At 43.2% G+C, this 20,486-nt stretch overlaps 1 protein-coding gene across 1 annotated transcript; it reads right to left on the bottom strand.

The window, feature by feature from the left end:
- Positions 1-1,943: 1,943 nt before the first annotated feature.
- On the bottom strand, positions 1,944-19,578 carry LOC124051641 (inactive tyrosine-protein kinase PRAG1). The gene is made up of 6 exons (XM_046375212.1): positions 19,279-19,578; positions 15,833-16,171; positions 13,937-15,723; positions 7,873-8,018; positions 5,894-6,660; positions 1,944-4,647 (listed from the first exon to the last, which is right to left on the bottom strand). The coding sequence occupies exons 2-6, from the start codon at positions 16,094-16,096 to the stop codon at positions 3,487-3,489; spliced, it is 4,125 nt and encodes a 1,374-aa protein (XP_046231168.1). The 5' UTR covers positions 16,097-16,171; positions 19,279-19,578; the 3' UTR covers positions 1,944-3,486.
- Between the last annotated feature and the right edge of the window lie 908 nt (positions 19,579-20,486).

Raw genomic sequence — 20,486 nt, 5'->3', positions numbered from 1 at the left:
TGCTCAACAGGCTGCTTCATTTTGTGTGTGTGTGTGTGCGTATGAAAGAGAGAGGGAGACAGAGACAGGCTGCGTTCCTGGAAATGCCATTCCATTGGTCAAGACACCATAGCAACATTGTTCCACCTATGACAAGGGAGAAGCCAGCGGTTTTGAAGGAATGATCTGAAGCAGAAAGCTACACGGGGGAGTTAGGAGGGAGGGGCAGCGCTCAGGGAGGGATTGGGGTGGAGGAAAAGTCTGGGGTCTGTTTTAGCCTGAGGCTCCAAACTCCAAATTGAGATTCCACTACACGTACAACTTGTTGTGTAGATCCATAAAATGCATTCTCTGCCTAAGCAGATGCTTGTCCTTCAGCTGGATGGACTTTTAAGCTCTGCCCATTAGTTTTGTCCCTGTTTATATTTCTCCCAGTTTGAAAATTGCATAAATTGCTTTAATCCCTGCACAAAGGACTGTATTAGTTTATTTCAGTTCAATTCAATTTGTTTATATAGCGCCAAATCACAACAACAGTTATCTCATGACACTTTAGAACTGGAGCAGGTGCAGACCAAACTCAACAAAACCCCCATGAGCAAGCACTTGGCAACAGTAGCCAGGAAAAACGTAATAGTAGTAGTAATAATATAATAATGCACAAATATAACAGGTGGTAATAACAGTCGCCGGTGTAAAGCAGGACCAAGAGACGAGCAGCACAAAGACTCCAGGGAAGAAGTCAAGTTAGTGACATGTATTGATGGGACACTCAGTCCATCATGAGAGATCCCTGGCTGTCTAAGCCTATAGCAGCATAACTAGGGGCCAGCCCTAACTATAAGCTTTATCAAAAAGGAAGTTTTTAAGTCTGTTCTTGAACATTGAGAAGGTGTCTGCCTCCCGGACGGAAGCCGGAAGATGATTCCATAGGAAGGGAGCTTGATATCTAAAGCCTCTGGTTCCTGTTCTATGTTTGCTGACACTACGAACCACAAGTAACCCTTTGAGATAAGATGGCGTTTGACCAGTTAGGGATTTGTATGTGAGGAGTATTTTAAAGTCTATTCTGAATTATACAGGCAGCCAGTGTAGAGAAGATAATACACATAATACAGAGTTTTCATCAGTGCATGTGCTGCGGCATTGTGGATTAGTTGGAGAGTCTTTATGGACTTATTGGGGCAGCCTGATAAGAGGGAGTTGCAATAGTCCAGCCTGGAGGTAATAAATGTGTGGACTAGTTTTTCTGCATCTTTTTGAGACAGAATGTGCCTAATTTTTGCAATGGTGCGAAGATGAAAAAGGGCAGTCTTTGAAATTTGAGCTATGTGTGAGTTAGAGGACATATCCTGATCAAAAATAACTCCCACATTTCTTACGGTGGGGCCGGATGCCAAGGTAATGACATCCAAGGTAGCTAAATAACTAAATAATTTGTTTCTAAGATGTTTAGAACCCAGCACAATAACTTCAGTTTTGTGAGTTTAGAAGTAGAAAATTGCAAGTCATCCAGGTTTTTATGTCTTTTAGGCATGCCTGAAGTTTGGTTAGCTGATTGGCTTCATCTGGTTTCACTGATCAATGTAATTGTGTGTCATTTGCGTAACAGTGAAAATGTATTGTGTATGTATGAGTATTTCCTCATAATGTCGCCAGTGGGGAGCATACATAGTGTGAATAATACTGGTCGGAACACAGAACCTTGGGGGGTCTCTGTGACTAACTTTGGTGTATAAAGAGGATTCATCAATACAACTTAAACCAGCTTTTGTCTCTAATGACAAAATACCTATTTACCTTTGCAAATTCTGTTATGTTGGAAAGATAAACTTAATGGCAGACAGACTAGTAAAAAGAATGTATTCAGCTGCAGTGTTGTTCCCCAGCACTGACATTTAACAATTAAGGCAGCTGGTAATAGCCCATATTCTCCCCTCCAAAAAGATGAAAACACCACATAATACTGTGAGAAAATATATGCACAGTTTATTGATAGATGCAAATAGGTGAGGCACACACAAAATATTTCAAAACAATAATGAATTAGTTGTGAGTTCTGATCATGTTTGTTCTTCTCTTCAATGTTAGAATCAGTCAGTCCTGGACTGAAACCTGCATGCAGGCTGTTCAATTCTTGTTACTCCGGGCTTTAATAAGAAATTTCTTGCTGGAGAAAAAAAACACGATAACTTATTGTCTTCCCTCCATCCTATATGGGACACAGGAGGAAAAAAAACAGCTCCAGTTACTGCTCAGCTGGTACATACGTACCTTGATAACTCACATATGAAAATAAACAGAGAAATTCCAGTGACTACTACAGGATAACAAATTATATCATAAATATTTTTTTTTTAACTGCTGCTCATATTAATGGCTTTTAAAGACCTGCTTGGGCTCATCTACAAATTACTGTACAAACTTGTTTCTAGAACATTCTGTGAAAGGCCAGTTTCACAAAGGACGAATGATCAGCAATATTTACATTTGACTTCTGAGACATGGTAACATACACAAAGAACAAAAAGGCACTGCGACAAATGTAAAAACATTTAAATATGTATTAAAAGCAAGCATAAGGAAAAAGGTTGGCATCCATTCAGCAGAAGCAATCACCAACTGTTTTGTTGATCCAATTACTATTGACTTCTGGTAGACGGTTAGACAGTATGGCTTATGATTCACCTATAATAATTCTTAATTATGCAATGCTGTCTAACAAAGATTGTGACACGACACAGACTTAAGGAAGCCTGCCCGGTTCTTTCCAACCAATTACACCAGTATTCACTGAGTAAAAGACATTATTCTGCGGCTTTCGATTTGGTTAAAGAAAAGTTGAATTTGTGATATTTACACAACATACAGTACAAGCACTATGTGCCCATGAATAAACATGACGGAAAAAAGTTGCAACAGAGTGACTGTGCCAGTGACCTCATATTTTTTATTAAGATGTCAGACAAATGTTAGCTGCACATTTTGTAGACAAAGCATTACTCTGCAAAGCTGGCTGACACAGTTATGAACTATTAGCCTGTGGGTAAAATGTCCTTTTTAATAAATACACACAAATACAGTGTCAAACATAAAACTTTGGTAAGTGTATTATAGGATTATGAATACTATTCATATTCTTCCTTTTTTTTTTTAAACCAATGTATTTATCAATGTCATGAGTCTGTGAGTGAATGTTTTTAGCGATTTTGTCCATATGTCTGTAACTGTTAGGAGAACATCTAAAAACAGCAGAATTTTCACAGGTTATTTCTTTGCTTTGCTGACAGTCTCTAGCAGGATACTGACAGTGGACGGCTAGCTTGATGCGTGGCTCCTCATGCATGTAGCTGTAGCACAAACAGGTGGGTAGGTTCACAGTTATCTCCAAAGGATCACACTGTCTGGACTCATCTATAGTGTCTTATTGGTCGTTCTGATCTGACACACATTCAAGCAATACTTCAGTTCAACTCGCACACACTTTTTTAATGCTAAAGTAAGCCGTCACTTTAGCGAGTAGAGCAGTTCGGCAGTATGGCAGAGAGACAGAGGGTGAGCAGAGGAAAAGTACTGACAGCACAACCAGTCTTCCAGCTCTGCGTTCCTCTCGGGCTCCAGTGAGCGCTCGGCAAACTTCATCATCAGCAGGGCCCGTTTCACGTCCAACCAATTGAGGAGGCCCTCATGTCGGGATCCACTGACAAAGCCTCCTCCCTGTCCGTGTCTCTCCCACTGCTGCTCCATCAGGTCCTTCCTGGGACCCCAGAGCAGGCTCTGCAGTATGCGCTTGGCCTCCTGGATGTGGATGCGTTTAATGGGGTCAGGTTGGAGCAGCAGCTGGGCCAGCCTCTGGAGGCCTGCTGAGTAAAGAGAGACTGAGGGGATTGGAGGCAAGTCCTCACAGTGGTAGTCTTGTTCCTTCAGAGCTGGACTCATCTCAAATGGGTTGGGTTGGTGGAGGAGCTCATAGATCAAGATACCTGTCTGGAACTCATCAAATTTACGGTACTGGGCTGCTGAGACAATCTCAGGCGCCAATCTGGCCTGGTCGCGTTTGATGCGAGGATCCACAGTAGTCAAGGCAGCATCCTCAGAGCAGCGACGCTTGGCCTTTGCAAAGTTGCTGATTAGGAGTCGGGGGAGGTGACGTTGAATGTCTCCACCACTTGAACCATTAGCGGTGCTGTTGTCAGTGGTTGTCTGCTGGGGAAACTGTGAGGGCCTGCGGTGATGAGGCACCAACAACAGGTTTTCGAGGCACAGGTCGCGGTGCGTGACCCCGTGCTCCTTCAAGTGCTCCAGGCCATTACAGAGTTGCAGGAGGAGGAAACATACACGGCGCTCATAGACCTCTGGCTGAGTTTTATGGAACGCATCAAACTCCCGAACAAAGTCAGCTGCTGTCTGCTGAGGGATCTCAGAGGTGATGACAACCACTCGCTCTCTGTCTGCCTGCTGGCCAGGTGCAGACGTGGGAGGCTGAGGCAGCGATGAGGCAGGTTTGGTGGGCAGAGAGACTTCATCTGAAGACAACATGCTCTGAGGGACACAGGCGAGGAAGTGGCCACAGTCCTGCTGGAGGTTGAAGTGAGGCGGCATGGTCTGCTGCACTGACAGACTGTAGAGATGACCCTGCCTGGCCTCCATGGATGGACTCTTACAGATCTGGAGAGGTATAAACACACAGGACAGTGGGAGGGAAGGATGAATGGAAGGAGAAGAAAAGGATGTGGGGGGGGGTTACACACAGAGAGACGGGAAGAGGATGCAGCCAAGAAACATAGGAGAGGAATTCTTGTTAGTGAGGATCCAAAGGCAGCACAAATTCAGTTCCTGCTCTCATTCAAGTAAAATAAATACCTTTGATGCAGATTTAAGCCAAATCCTGAAAGCTTTTTTTAAAAAAATGTTTTAAGCTTTTAGTCATCCAGTTGATGAAAGGACTGAACTTGTAGTTATGTAAACCACTACAGACCCTCAGTAAGACATTTCAGTATGTTCTCCTTATGTGTTGGGGGCAAGATTTATGAATCTCTTCTTTGTGATTAACAGTACTTAAATCTACACTCTTGGTATTCAGCACACTGGCATTACGTGTGAATATCAGTTTATAAGTTTTTGTGCTGATGGTCTCATACTACATGGTGTGTACTGAGTTGTACTGAGTTATGTGTGTGCAAGTGTTTGTGTGTGTGTGGCCTTGACAACAGGGGTTTGTTTGACTGTAAATCCTGCCTGGAATGTAAAGATTAATTGGGCCTAGAGATATTAAGCAATACTGTGGGCACCCACACTGTGGCACAACACATAACTGTACAAACAGCTGCTGCTTTGTACAGCACTAATGACTTTGAGACAAAGGTCAGTAAGACTGAATCCACACCCTTCTTCCTGGTTGTTTACACTCTATGCCATGAGGGTTTGTGTTGTAGTCGGGCCATCCCATCTGTATCCCTAAGAACAAACAAGACCACTGCCCTATTTTAATCTCCTCTCTCTATCCCCAAACTGTCAAATCCCTGCTTAAAAGATCAATTTACAACACCCACTGTGCAAATTATTCCTTAAACAGTAGTCATGATGATCTTGAGTGAGCTGTGAGTTGCTCTCTTGACAACAACATCCGAGTAGAAAGATAAAACATGATCTGTATGTTACAAAAACATGTCTTCTTCACAGCAGACAAAACACAGAACCCACAGCTGTTTCAGTCAAGGCCATTCATGAATTGATCATAAGGTTCAGATATCAGCAAGTCCAAAAGATAATTTAATCCCTGTAACGATCAAACATTAAAAAATGTATGAAGTGAGAAATTTTGCAGATGAACAATACGATATCAAACACATATTTAGCAAAGTCACTACATGAAATACTCAAAATAGGCATTTACGGTACAAGTATTTATTACCTTTACAGCGTACGAGTTGCTGGGATCTGAGGCACAGGCAGCAGAGTAGTACACAGCATCTCCTGCGTTGCAGCTTGGCTTGTTAGAGGTCAGTCTGAACAGAGACCAGTTGCTTTCCTCGAACTTAAGTGGGTTCTTCTGGGAGCGAGTGAAGTGATCCTCACATTTTAGAGCCAAGCGCCGCAGAGACTCCGCATAAAGGCCTCCCAGTTTGGAGTAAACTCCCTCCCTACTGTCTATATTACTCAAAAGGGTCTGGAGCTGCAGGCTAGAGCCCAGATTTGGTGCCAGACCTGGTTCTGAGGCTGAGAAGGGTGCGCTGAGTTGGGGGGAAGAGGAGCAGGTGACGCTGCTTCGGCAGTGGACACCCAGGCGCCCTTGAGTCTTCAGCGGTTCATCCAGTGTCCGGGACCTCGAGGATCGGCCCAGCAGGGCATGGTAGCGCTCCAGAGACTCGTTGGAAGAGAAAATGGGTCGCGGGTCAACAGGGCTGGACGGTAAACTGGACCGGGAGCTAACATCAACAGGGCGACACACATTGCTCTCTGAGCCAGTGAAAGGGAGGCGTGGGTAGGCTTGGAAAAAGGGTTTTCCGTTTGCACTATCGGGAGCTGAGACGGTGCGATTGACTGTTTTTTTCTCTGGGAGTGGAGGTGGCTGGTTAGTTAAGTTGCTAAATGAGGGTGGGTGAGGAGACCCTGGGGCTGAGGCCACTGGACTTCTGGTAAATGGAGAGGAACAAGACATCCGTGAAGCATCCCGAGAACCTAAGAAAAGAGAAAATCAATTACATCAGGAGAAAGCAGCTGGCCTGGTCCTGTTTGAAAGTAACAAAATCGGAGCAAAAGCCTGTTTCTCCCTTTCTCCAGTCCTCATGCTAAGCTAAACTAACCATAGCATATTTCCCGAACTATTCCATCACTAGAATTGACAAATTTCTACCTGGAAAAAAACACAAGAACAAAGAGAAACCAATGACCATTGGAGGATTTTTATTCACTTTCTACTGATTCACAACATATATCTTTTGTTCCTCTGTGTCCTTGCGAGTTAATTTCCTGCAACCTCACAGCACTCACAGACTTCCATATTCCTGGGTGACAGCTGTGAATGTGATTTATTTACTACACTCCTTCTGCCACTGCCTACTGCCTAGCCTTGATACAAACACATACCTTGTTTCCTCAAAAGAGCTGGAAATTTCCACAATCCAGGGTTCAAGCTGACACTCAAAACATCTTCCATCCAATTATGATCCATTTGTCAATTAAAGACTTAAAGCTGGAACTTGACATTACACTAGAGGAGACAGATACTGAGATAATTGTGTGGTGCAGTCTTGAATAACTGCTTTCGCAGAGGGGGAAGATTGTACAGAAAAAAAGCACTCTGTAGGATGTAGCCAAGCCCTTTTTCCTCGTTATCAGAGTCCATAATTATCTCTTCAAACAACATTGCCCAGGAAGTTACAGCAATTACAAGCGTCCGAGCACCAAAGAATTTTAAAGCTATGTGAAAGATGATTTTTTTAACCAAGGACACATGCCACTCGCTGTGAGCCATATCTTTAATGCAGTCAATGAACATGAACACCTGGTCAAAACAAACTTTGTGCACTCAGTGAAAGAGGGAGAGAGGGGCTGACATATTGCTGGTATAAAACTTTGCAGTCCTTTCCTATTTTAATTGTTGTTGCCCAGTTTCACTCAGGTGAGGGCATCTTCATAGTCAAACAGTGTCTGAACAGCAAGAAAACTAACATGCAGGCAAACGCACGACAAATAATAATCTCTAAAAAATAACATCTACATGCTCGTAAGAGCTGTGGACAAAGTACCTAACTTCCTCAATAAACTTCAAATTCTTCTCCTTATCAGATAGGATCCTTGGACTCTCTGTGTATGTCTCTACTGGAGCAACTGTTAGCACCACTCAGGTATAAATTCTCTTAACCTTGCCAGAATATGAGTGGTTCTTACCAATGTCAGCAGTCAGGTTGTCGGTTGAGGCAGCGTGGAAGCTGACACTGCCCAGGCCCCGCAGAGATGAAGTAGGGCTCTCTACCGACCCTTGTTGGCTGCAGCGGTCCAGCTCCATGTTGCTGCCACTCATCTTACTGCACACTCTGTAATGGAGCAAAACAACAGAGATGGGTAACTGAGTAAGATGTGACTAACAAGATATAAACAAACACACACTCAAACCATATTTGGTGTATATTCTGTTTTGCTGTCCGCCTGTGTCTCAACTTTTCCAAAATATCAGCTGAGCCAACTGCAGTGTCCCCTGCTAGTTAGTATGTAGGTTTTCTGCAGAAATAGAATATTTTCTTTCTGTGCACCACTTTATGAATGTGGAAGTACTCCACTTCCCCTTCATGTCCTGTTATTGGTAGTATGTATTACTAAGTCCATGTGAAAGAGCACATTGTTTTGTTTGAAATGACAAACAAGTACTGTCAGGAGTAGTTCCACTTCCTTGTTGGAAAGGCACACTTCCTGATTATGCTGAATTATGATTGCAACAAATCAGCCTTACTAACCCCCCCCCCAAAAAAAAATCACCTTATGGCTTATGTTATGAGTCTATCAGGTATGGCACTATATAAAGTATATCACTAGTCTTATCTGACCCTTAAAGTCAGTCACTGGATTTCCATGCATTTCCCAATATTCATTTGGGGGAACTCTACAATTTTACCAAACAAGTCTGCTTAAAGGTCTTGAGGAGCACCAAAGCATATGAAAAAATGGTTGTACAAAATGAATAAACTGACTTAATTTGTATCGGCCACCATTACCCATTAGTTCAGCCCAGACTCTCTCTCTCTCTCCTTGTTTAGGCTATAAATAAAGGCATAAAATACTACAAAGCATCTAAAAAGCTCTGGCAGTGTATTGATTTGAACAAAAGTGTTTTTTATTGTTTATGAATTCAACCTTTCATTTCTAGAAGGAAGATTGTCAGATTATCTGATTTTATTTACCAGAAAAAAATCTTTGAATTCCACATGTTCAGTTTGCTCGACTGCTTATAATGCCAGGGAAAACTGTGCATGAGCAGACTTCCTAATCAAGGTGACCAATTAAGCTGAGTGACAGCCATTCACTTGTCTCATTATACCCCCTAATAGCTTGGGGAAGCAGGGTCCAACTCCATCCCTTCATCTGTCCTTCCTCTCTTCCATCACAAAATGTCTACTCTATCCATTCATCTGCTGGCCCCTGACTTCAATTCCACCATAAATCAGCACAACAAACAGATGAGCAGGGGAGAAAGGAGAAGAGCACAGGAGTGAGACAAAGGGTTAGGTATTCTCTCTGGGCATTTTGCTAAAGGGTCCACTATCGTTTTACAGACAAAAGACCAGTGATGAAAGGCAGTGGAAATGCTGAGGCAGAGGAGAAATGGTAAATCTGTGCAGGATTAAGAGTCTTTGTGCATGTGTATGCCCTGTGCACATCTCCCTCTAGATCTCTCAGATTTGTATCCAAAACATGAGCTTTTCCTTGGTGAAAGAATGTCATTGCTTATGTTCTGTAGGAGGATGTGCATGGATGGGTGAGCGTTCCAAGCAAGGGCATGCAGAAAAGACCTTGACTCTGATAAGGACAGCATGTAAGATAATACAAGCATTTAACAGCTGCAACTGATAAGTATTTTCATTTCATTTTCACAATCAGCTCATTGTTTTTCTGCCCACCACAATTTCCAGGAGCCCAAGGTGAAGGTTCTCTAAATTTATGTCAAAATAACAGTTCAAAGCCCCCAAATATTCAGTCTATTGGCAGCATTTCATAACATTTGAGAAACCAACACCATCAAATGGCAGGCATTTTTGCTTTAAAAATTAGCAGATCAATTACCAAAATATTTACAGATCGACCCATCAACTAATTGGCTAATTACCATGTCACAAAAACAAACATACAAACAAAAAAAACCCCACCATTCATCAGGGTTTTATCACTCCACTTGAAATGCCCAGTTTTAGTCCAAACAGCTATTAATATACATCTTAATTGCTTATTTCCTCAGAAAAGATTGAGCTGCTTTCTTTGATGGGGAAAAAAAAAGGCTACGTGAGATATCATGACCGACCCTAATTTGTGTTCCGCAATCAGCCCGACAACAACAGCAGCCCAGATTTAGAATGTAAACAATCACGCTACAGTGATCTGTTGACACATAAGCCACCCTGACGTGTGTGGTATTAATAATAGCTGTGGGAGAGGAGCTGGTTGAGATAATTTAAAAAAGAGAGAGAGATATCACATTGGGGTTACAGCTAACTAGCTTGAGACAGCAGCGTGACAGTGTAAGATGAGACTAGAGCTAAGCTGCAGTGTTGCTGTTGTGGACCACAACTGCTTTCACTTATTTAATGGCTTTTCTGTAATAAAAATATATATAAAATGAAAACATATGAGAGATGACTTCATGTGCATTCGATATTGTACATGCTCACATATACATTTGTTTTCTAGGACTATTTTATGTAGAGGCAATAATCTTTTAAGTCAAGCTGGTTGTACAACGTCAAGAGCAATGAAATTAAATATTATTATCAGATTACACCCAACACCTTAATGCTAATGATACATAATTCAGGATAGAAAAGCAGGCTGACTCAGGTTGTACTCAGCAGGTGATATCATGAACACCTGTACACTGTAATGCAATCCTACAACAAACATGCAAAAATTTAAAAAAAAGAAAAAACTTATAATGACCAAGCTTATAATGTTAAGTTTTTGACGAGAGAGAGGATATTGGATTCTTAGGTTTTTATTTTGTATCATATAAACTCACAAAAGGTAGTGCTTATTGCATGTGTCCTGCATGTGTTTTTGTGCAACCTGTGTATGTTACAATGTCGTGCAGAGAAGAATGACATGCTTTGTTTCTTTTCCGTGATTGCAGGATAGTTACTATGGCTATACAACCCCATAAATTGCGTCTTTGAAAGAAATGTCCATTAATGTTTCACACCAGTCCTTGTTATCTTTAGAAAACTGGTCCAGCCTTGCAATGTTATCTCATTCTCTGTCAGCTATCTCTGTAACTTACTCGTTACTACACACTTTCATTTTGTTTACACCACATCACATAAAGTAGCACACTTAAATTTCACTTAAATCTTCATCTCACCACTGTTTTAATCTTACCAACAGGAAAAAAAAAAGCATTATAAAAGATTAGATGAAGCAAAAAGGGCAGGGCGCAAAAGCTGGAGAAAGAGCAAAAAGTTGACCACATGCCATGTGCCGCTGTGCCACTCAAAACCATGTGTTTTTGCAAAAATGATCACCGATGCTTTATTTACAGTCTTTCTGACATACATATATTTGTCTGCATTAACAAAACCATCACCACTTCCTGTCATAATTCTAATGACAGATCTGTCGTCAATTCTCGTGTGTTACTAAGAACACTTTAGAGAAAAAGATGCTGTCGGGTGCCTACCTCAGGCTGCAGAGGCAGAGGTCCTTGCTGTGTCCACAGGTGCAAAATGCCCCTTGGATCAGACCGGTGGCTGTCTAGAGCCCCGCCATGTGTAGTAACACAACCCTGGCTCCACACGAGTCATATGTGTATTTAAAGTCTCTCTCAGCAGGAAAAGTAACAGCATCCATCAGATGCATAAAATTAAAGCGCTCATATCTCATATAGCATTTGCTCATTGACCAAGTAGTTCACTTTAGGTCTGTCAGGCAGCAACAAGAAGCTATCTGTTCTGCTACACAGAAGGGATCAGAATGGATCTGTGAAGGGAGGGGGCAACACGTCTTGGAGTGATAGTTTATAGAGCAAAAGGCAATTCAAACCCAAGTCTAACTCAGTGGACTTAAATCCACATGGCTGATCTATAAATTCTGCTTCTATTGGTGGCATTCGACTGCCAGACTGAGGACAGTGTAGGAGTTGCCGGGGGTAACAATCTGTTCACCAAAGCTCCTCCCTTTGGCAACCTTCACTGACCATTTGACAGGCCTTCCCCATTTAAAGAGTTCTTACTTAGAAACTCATGCATGACAAAGGCACATGCACAAACACACACACACACACCTATTAGGCTGACCCACCGTATGATATGTAGGCTGACCTGTTATAGTGAATAGAAAAAGGGAAAACTGGTGTTTTCTAATGTGGTCAAAGACTCAGCGGATGTTTCAAACCATCTGTGGCTTTTACATAATTCAAGGCATCAGAATGCTGCTTCATGGGAAGCATTGTGAATGTTTCTCATTCATTCCACACACATGATTCCCTTTTCTATCGATAATTAATCTTTCTATGAAGTTTTGATAGATTTGTGGACAAGAATTAGCTTCTGACTACCTGCAGCACGTTGTCATTAGTTTCCATTACATGCCTGGTAACCAGCGACACTTGTTTATTAAAAACATACTAAAGCCACCGATAAACTTAAAGCACCAGAAAGCCACAACGGTCTCTGGTTTACCCGAGGCAGGTTCCCACATGTGTCAAGGTGTATTTTTATCAGTGCAGAATGTCAGCAATGTCATAACAGGAGAGATAGGTCCTTACTAGAATTACTGCAAACATAAGGGCCCTTGAAATGTGATCAGCAATCTGTGTTTTTGACAGTGCGACATTCTCACTCAGCTTTTTGCTGACTCTAGCAGCTCAAGATGGTAGAACATCTGTGTCTCTTGAGGAAGTTATGCTCCATCATGTGACCCCAGACAATACAAAGTTTATTTTGAGGCTATCATTTGATGTACTAATAACTGCAACACAAGGTCTCTTCTCTGTTTCTGCTTTAGGTAACTGACTCAGACAGCAATGTGTATTCTTAGCCTCGTGCAGACTCAGGTTAAAACATGTGTGCAAATGTTATGTGGTCAAGGAGCCCTGCATAGAGTAGTAGAGTAATAGTTCAAGAGGAAATTTTATCATTCTGAATATGTTTTTACAAGCCTTTAAAATAAGCAGGATTTTTTGCCCATCTGGACTTTGTCCCTGTCCCTGACAATATTAACGGAACAAGGCGTGGTTTTTGTGGTTTTTTTTGTGTTTTGTTTTGTTTTTTTACAGTTCTGGCTATTGTGCTGCAGCAAAAACAAAATTACAACAACGCCGCACAGTTAATAGACCCATTTGGTGTGTTAATTAGAACTGAAAAAGTCACATTGCTAGTGTGAATAGAACAAGGCATGCATTGAGGAATATGCCGGGACAGTTTGAATGATCACAAGGCACTACATGGAGGCTAATTCAAGGCTGAATAATGATGCTATGAAAGGAGAAGGCACAGTCAGATTCACACACGCGACTGCAGGAAGATGCATGCATATCACAGGCAACATATTTGATAAGCAGCACCAACAGTATATGTACTGTCCAATCAGAGATCAAAACGCTTTAATGCATTTAGACTAAATGTATGTGCTGAGTGTTAAATTATGGAATATAATGAAACCACAATTGCATGACTGAACTACGGTCCCATAACTTCTAATGCAAATCTTAGGTAGTAGACTGAAGGACAAGCACGCAAATGTGCTATAGTAGGCAGTTCTAGTTTGATAAATGCACGGCATTCTTCTTACAGCAAGTGTATAGTATACAAATGTGTAATTAAACCACTATTAGGCTTTTTCTTTCACGCAGCTGTTTCATTGTCATTTGTTAAAAATTAGATGTGAGTAGATTGTAGTAGTAGTAGATTGCACGGCTGAACAATAATAATAATATTTTAAAAAGTAGCATAAAACATACAGTTGATGAATCTCCATATATAGTTTATATATATATATATATATGTATATAAACTGGATCCCTTGATATTTGTGTCCTTCGGGGAAGTGAGTAAGCAATGCTGTGGCCTACACTTTGGCTAACTTCTGATTGGCATTTTCTCTTTACTTCTGACATTTCAATGACAACATAATTAACTCAATAACGAATGATATCTATCAAATATAGCTCTACCCAGACACAGTGCTAGTGTTTTGTCCTATTTGATGGTCAATAATTGAACTTGTAAATGACAAACAAAACGGTCTTTGTTCTTACCTGTGCAGTTTCTTAGGTGGTGGAGGTGGTGGATTCGCTTCATTGTTGGCTGCTCCCTTCCCTGTTGCCAGCAGCTCTGATGAGCTGCCATGCAAAGGTTGCCTGGCCGGCATCCTCCCGTTATGCTTGCCCTCCTCCTCTGCACCGGTGCCCTCAGTCTCCCTCTGACAGGCACCATTGTTGGGGTCAGATGGGGGGGCCGTGCCTGGCTCTGTCATCGACAGGGGGCTGCTTGGGGCCTTACAGTCCCTGGCCTCATTCCAGGCAGCAGCACCAGTGACCAGGCCTGTCACTTGAGAGGTTGTCCCTGGGTTGCTGGCCAGCTTCTTCTTCTCCCCTTCTTTCCGCTCTCTTTCCTCCTCCTCCTCTTCTTCCTCGATGCGACAGTTCCAGCCAGAACTGTGGTGGGGTTTGTGCCAACGTTCAGACACTGCTGTGCTGTGGTTCTCCGTATGAACCTTGAAGTGTCCCTCTTTAGCAGAGACAAGGAAAAGCATGGGAAGCTCAGGGAGAGTGACGGGAGATGAGATGGATGGTGAGAGGCTGGAGGTGCTCAGTTTGGGTAGCTCAGGAAGAGGAACGGGAGAAGAGATGGATGGTGAGAGGCTGGAGGTGCTCAGCTTGGGGAGCTCAGGAAGAGGGACTGGAGAAGACATGGACGGTGAGAGGCTAGAGGTACCCAGCTTTGGAGAACGGGTGGTTCTTTTCGGGGGAATGGGCGGGCTAGACTGAGGCTTGGGGTGGAGCGTTGGGGCCAGGGTGGCCTCGGTGGCCAAAGAAGGTGCACTATGGCTGGGACTAGGCCAGCGGAAGGCAGGGCTGCTGGGGTCTTTACGTGCTGTGGGGCTGAAGTGGCACTGGGTGCTGATGGCTGAATCTGGGCTGCTCAGGTAGAAAGTCCTGTTGTTCTCCTCTGTGTGAGCGGCCATTACAGTGATGGTGGCCCGTTGACTGTCTCCTGAAAGCTCAAGCTCAGAGCACTGGGGTGAGTTCTTAGTCTGGTCTGGGGACTCAGGATGGGATTGCACTTCATTTCCTTGCGGCCTGCGCTTTTTCTTGGTGCTCTCCGCATAAATGGGTTCTGAGTCTCGTCGTCCATTCGGAGAGCTGGGAAGTGACTGTGAGCTACCCATGGCTGGTGGGTTTTGGGGGCTCGCTGACACTTCTGCCCCAGGAAGTGAATCCGTACTACTACGATAAGAACTAGAGGAGTCCGACAAGCTAGTCTGTTTAATCAGGATGGAGGGAGAGAGCAGGGATGGCGGAGGATTGTGGGTAGTTGTATCCACAGTTAAAGCTGTGGTGGGAGAAGTGCTGGATGTCTTAGCTGTAACAAAAGCAGTACTCCCACTGCTGATACCATTGCTATGAACTGTGGCAGGACTGGAAGGGACAATATCCACAGAAAAAGGTATATCCACAGAGGCCTGCTGGGACTCCTGACGATTTGCCATCACACCAGTTCCATTATAAGTGCTCTTGGTTCTTGTGGTGGTTGTATTCTGCTGTCGACAAGCATCTCCGCTGGCGTTCTTCTTTAAACTATGAGAACCTCTTCCCTCCTCTTGGGTGACAAAGATATTACTGATGATCATGGAGTCTTTAGGCAAGATGTTGGGGGATAAGGAAGCTAGAGAGAAGCAGTTGTTGTAGTCCATCTTAGTTTCAGGACTCTGGAGAACAGCTTCTCTATGGGCCTTGTTGCAGCCATTACTGTCAATGTAAAGAGACGACAGGTCCAAGAGCTTCTTCAGGCTCAAACGCTCAACTGGGCTCTTTGTGTTCTCCTGTCACACATAAATATAAGGGCACATTAAAAAATTTGTACAATGCTTTGGACAGTCACGAATTATAAAGATTTATTACAGGAAAGAGACATTTATTCAAGAAAATCACCTGCTCTATGTTCATATTGACATCAGTCATGGACTCATTGGTGTCAAGGCTCATCATAGTGGGTTTGACAGCGATTGTTGGTTTGCTGTATGGTGAAGGTGCTGTTACTTCTTCATCACCTCCCAGACTGCTCTTGACACAAGCGGCTGGCAGACTGCCTCCCAATCCGCCGACAGTCTTGTGGTGCGCGCTAAGCGGGTGGAAGCAGTTCTTACAAGATCCGGGTTTCCACACGTGTTCTGCAAAGTCACTGCACGCTGACATCTTTGGTGTGCTAAATTAGGTTTGGTCAGAAGTGGCTGTTGAGTGATCTCGCAGATTCGGGAGGAAATGTCATGGCTGGACCCCAGAAGGTTGCAGCGTCACAGGATGTTGATAAGAAGGCAGTATGTAGAGGAGAGAAAAAGAACAATAAGGTACATTGTTAATAGAATGAAGTCGTGGTGTCTATGTTAGGACTTTTTTGCCCATAGGTGATATCATAATCATAATTCCACTGTCTTTGTGACCAAGCTTGTATTATGTAAGATCCCACTGATCTCATAGTTTATTCTTCCACTCTTTACACATAAGAGACTGTTTTTGGCTTTGGGTATCAGCTCTGTACTCGATAGAAATCAATAAATGAGAAAGTAAATTTAAAAAGTTCGAATACCTACTCAAACTTGTTAAGAAACTGATGAAGGAGTCCAGGCTGACAAGTGTCCCTAAACTCATAGAAGACCTCTGAGGATGTAACTTAAGAGGACTTGCTGTCTGCTGGTCTACTTGTTCCCATGGCCTCCCAAATTAGAGGGCATGTGGTTTGTGTTCAACCAAAGAGCCTGCCGGTGTGAGTCTTGCAACATAAAAGCCCTCAAGTCTCTTCTGCAGCCCCCGACATGCAAGAAGAAGACGGAGGAGCCTCAAGCATCCCGGAGGTCGGAATGTCAGGAATGTCTAAGGGCGCAAGTCTCACCAGGGTGAATCTCACACCCACGACAATCTCCCTTCCCCCTTCCACACACACACACACACACACACACCTCCCGCTCCACATGTGTGTCCTCCTTCTCTCACAAACAAACTGACTCACGCACACCTCCCTCCTCTCCCTCTGTGTGTCCTGTTTAACTGGACCGACAGTGAGAGGATCAACACCATTTCAGGGAGATCACTTGCTTTCTTGCGTCTGGGTGTTCCTCTTTATGTTCTTTACACAGCCTTAATTGCCTCTCAACAAGGTGATGCAATGACACACAACAACATTACCCCACCATGTAGACTCATGATAAAAATCAGAACAAGCAGGAGCATGAACAATTACTCCCCTAAAATATGCACTCAGTTCGCCTAAATATTACTGTTACATTAAACATTATTTTATCCATAATGATTCTTAATTAGACCCTAAATGCTACAGTACTTTATTGATGAGTAAATACCAGAACAAAAGACAAGAAACCCTTGAGAACTTTTAAGACTACTGGTAATTTTTGGCTCCAGTATTACAACCTTGCACTCTACTAATCCTATATGAATGGAGAGTTTTCCTGTTGGTGGAGATAATGCATGTTTACATTTTTCTTTGTTCTGTCTGACTCAGTTTGGGCAGGAAAGCACCCACTAGCTCACTGTTTGTTTAACTGTTCCTGCGACAACAGAGGAAACGGAGCCTTGCCTAACATCTTATGGCATCGTGCATGAGTCATATGAAGCGATGACTGATTGCAGACACACATCATTAGGCTAGCAGGCATGCTGCTTGACTGCCAGTCAAGAGCATGTCCAGAGGGTTTTACTGAACAATAGGACAATAACAACACACAAACAGAACGGAACACTGTCACGGTATGTTCATAAGTTAAGACCAAACTGACAAGGAATCAGAAGATCTTTCCAGTTCATCTGATAAGTTTCAAGGGAAAACAGACACATATCTCAGCCTGCACCTTATATTAGGTTTATTCAAACTCTCATTTACGTGTTCAGCCCAGCTTGTTTGAACAGAGATAGACCCTGCTGTCTACATTCCCCACACCTTCTCAAGCTCAAGGTCCAATATTTCTCACTTGTGCAAACACACACACACAGTTCAACCATACAACAAAATTCATGCCATGTCTTCAATATAGAACAAAGACTATGACAATCATTTCATGAGCATGTTTGAAAATGGGCTACAAAAATGTAAGAAAAAGTTATAAGGGTGGATGTTGGTCCGATGCAGAATTTACAGTTTTTGGCCCACCTAATAAAGACATTATGAGCATCCACATGTCCCCATGACCTCTGTACATACACTGCACATCACAAACAGTCGCATGGCCACTAGATGTCTCAAAAAAAGCCTCAAAAAAGCCAAAACTGCCTGTCAACTTCCCCTTGCAAACACAAAACTTGACATTTGCTTTGAGCTAACAGGCTGGAATCCATTGCAGAATGCAGCCAAGCCTTAATGTTAGATGGCAACAGTTTAAATAGCCCACAGATGTGGTGACCAGGAGGAGTAATTAAGGTAAAGGTTAGAGGGCTTATCAGCACTCAACAGCTGGTAAAACTGCACTTTGTCTGATCCTCCTGCAGCAAGCGAGCAATCAAAGACCAGCAGCAGAACAGCCCCCTAAACACACAACCACATGCGCACAGAGTCTTAAAGGAAGTATAGGTTATCTGATGGTTATTATTCTAGGATTACTGTAAGTTGATTCACTGCAGCAGCTCCTACTGACTGCTTTGTATGGAATTACTTCGCCATACGGCGCTCCACAAAAAAACACACAAAAGCGCATACACTTCAATGAATGAAATGCACGTAACGACTGCTGTCATTAATAATCAAATAATAAGACAATCTATAGCCCATATAACGGTCTGATAACCAGGTCAGTGTGTAGTGTGACACACACACACACACACACTGAATGGAAATTCTTTTACAAGCAACATTTGTCACGCCTGCCTCACTCACACGGCCCATTCATTCAGGGGGGCGCAACCTGTTTTGTCGATACTCGGTACGGATTTCCGCCAAAAACTTGTCAACTTTTTCTAATGTCTCAGAACTTCTACCTTAAGCCTTTTTACAAGCCCTTGTTTGAACACACTTTCGACACAGGCTCCACACCACATGTGTTTTTTCGGTTTAAGCCTCCGTTTTTTTCAGACGCGATGAATAATAATAATAATAATGATAATAATGATAAAACAGCCGAACACTTGTCTCGTCCGTTTGTTTTACGGTAATTTATTGTAGAAAGAGACCCATAATGTCCTCCTGCACTGAAGGAACAGGCGAAAAATGGGTTTGTGTTGTTTTCTTTACCTGCGTGTAACAGCAGGAAACAAATGGGAAATGAAGCTACAACAGGCATCGCTGAACTTGGTGAAAAAAGGCTACAGCTACCATATAACCATGCTGGGTTAACCCACCAGGGTTATCCAGTGCCTGCTGACAGACCGCTTACCTGCTCCGACTTTCTCTCCCCTAGCAACACAAAAGCTCTCCAAAAAAAAAAAATAGAAAAAGAAAACAGTCAAAAAAATATTCAGCAACACAGCTAACTAGATCCTCCGATTTCCGCACGAGCTGATATCCGTCTGTCTTCGCGTATCCCACATGTGACAGGTTAATGACTCGGGAGACTGTGTGCCGCTGCAGGCTGCTCTGAGATCCAGCCGGCACGCTGCTCCTCCTGCGGCTGCTGCTGCTGCTGCTGTTGTTGCACTGTGCAGAGGTGAAGTGGCGAGGCAGAGCAGGAGGAGCCCTCTGCAGCAGCGTGGGGAGAGCACAAGGAGGTGGGAGGAGCTCCCAGCCAACCGTGCAGACTGGCCAGTAGCCACGTTCATAGATTCTCATTAAGGCTTTTGTCTTGCTGTCTGTCATAAGGATTTGCAGAAAATTACACATTATTGTTTTGGATGTTAGAGAGGATTCAGTGTTTCAGAAAAAGGAAGCAACGCACCGGGCTGTGCAGGTTTATTCTGCAAGCAATCAGTCTTAATCAGAAGCCTTTAGATGTGAGGAAGGTGGATGCATACAAGCTTTCCTGGGTTTTGCTGGCCCTTTCCCTCCTGCTACCCCCTGGGCTGCTCCTGCTCCTGTTCATCATGGCTGGGGTGACAGAGTGATAGAAAAACACTGGAGCTGCTACTGAGCCAGGCCGGACCCCCGCTGGTTTCTATTACAGGCAGCAAAAGGAGAGGCAAAGCTCACAGAGTGACAAACACAGCCAGTGTGTTGGATGAAGGCAGTCATCCACAGAGATTAACCTCTTCTCATGTCTTACTGAGAAATAACACAGCAGCAAGGTGTTATCTGTAGGCTTTTTGACTCATTTAAACAGAAGCAGCTGAAATTCTGTCAGTCTATTCTGTTCTTTTCATACATTATCTTTTGGTTTTCTTAAGTTGGCCATGAAGAAGCCAGAGAGACAACCCCCGAATTGATGGATAACAACAGATTCCCCAAAAATACAGCAAAAAACAACCCCCAAATTAAGTAGCATTTCAGTCGTCCCCAAGGATCCCTTTGCTGTGGTCTACTACAAGTATGCAGCCCTGCATATGAATCGATTGGACACAGAACCCACCAGTTTCCTGAACCTCATGTCAAGATTTATGGCAGAGCTGAGACAATCAGCATAAGTGGCACAGCAAAGACCGGATCCAGGAA

Source organism: Scatophagus argus, chromosome 20 (genome assembly GCF_020382885.2).
Source record: "Scatophagus argus isolate fScaArg1 chromosome 20, fScaArg1.pri, whole genome shotgun sequence".
In the NCBI taxonomy this organism is placed as follows: Eukaryota; Metazoa; Chordata; class Actinopteri; family Scatophagidae; genus Scatophagus; species Scatophagus argus.
This window is presented reverse-complemented; position numbering and strand designations above follow the sequence as displayed.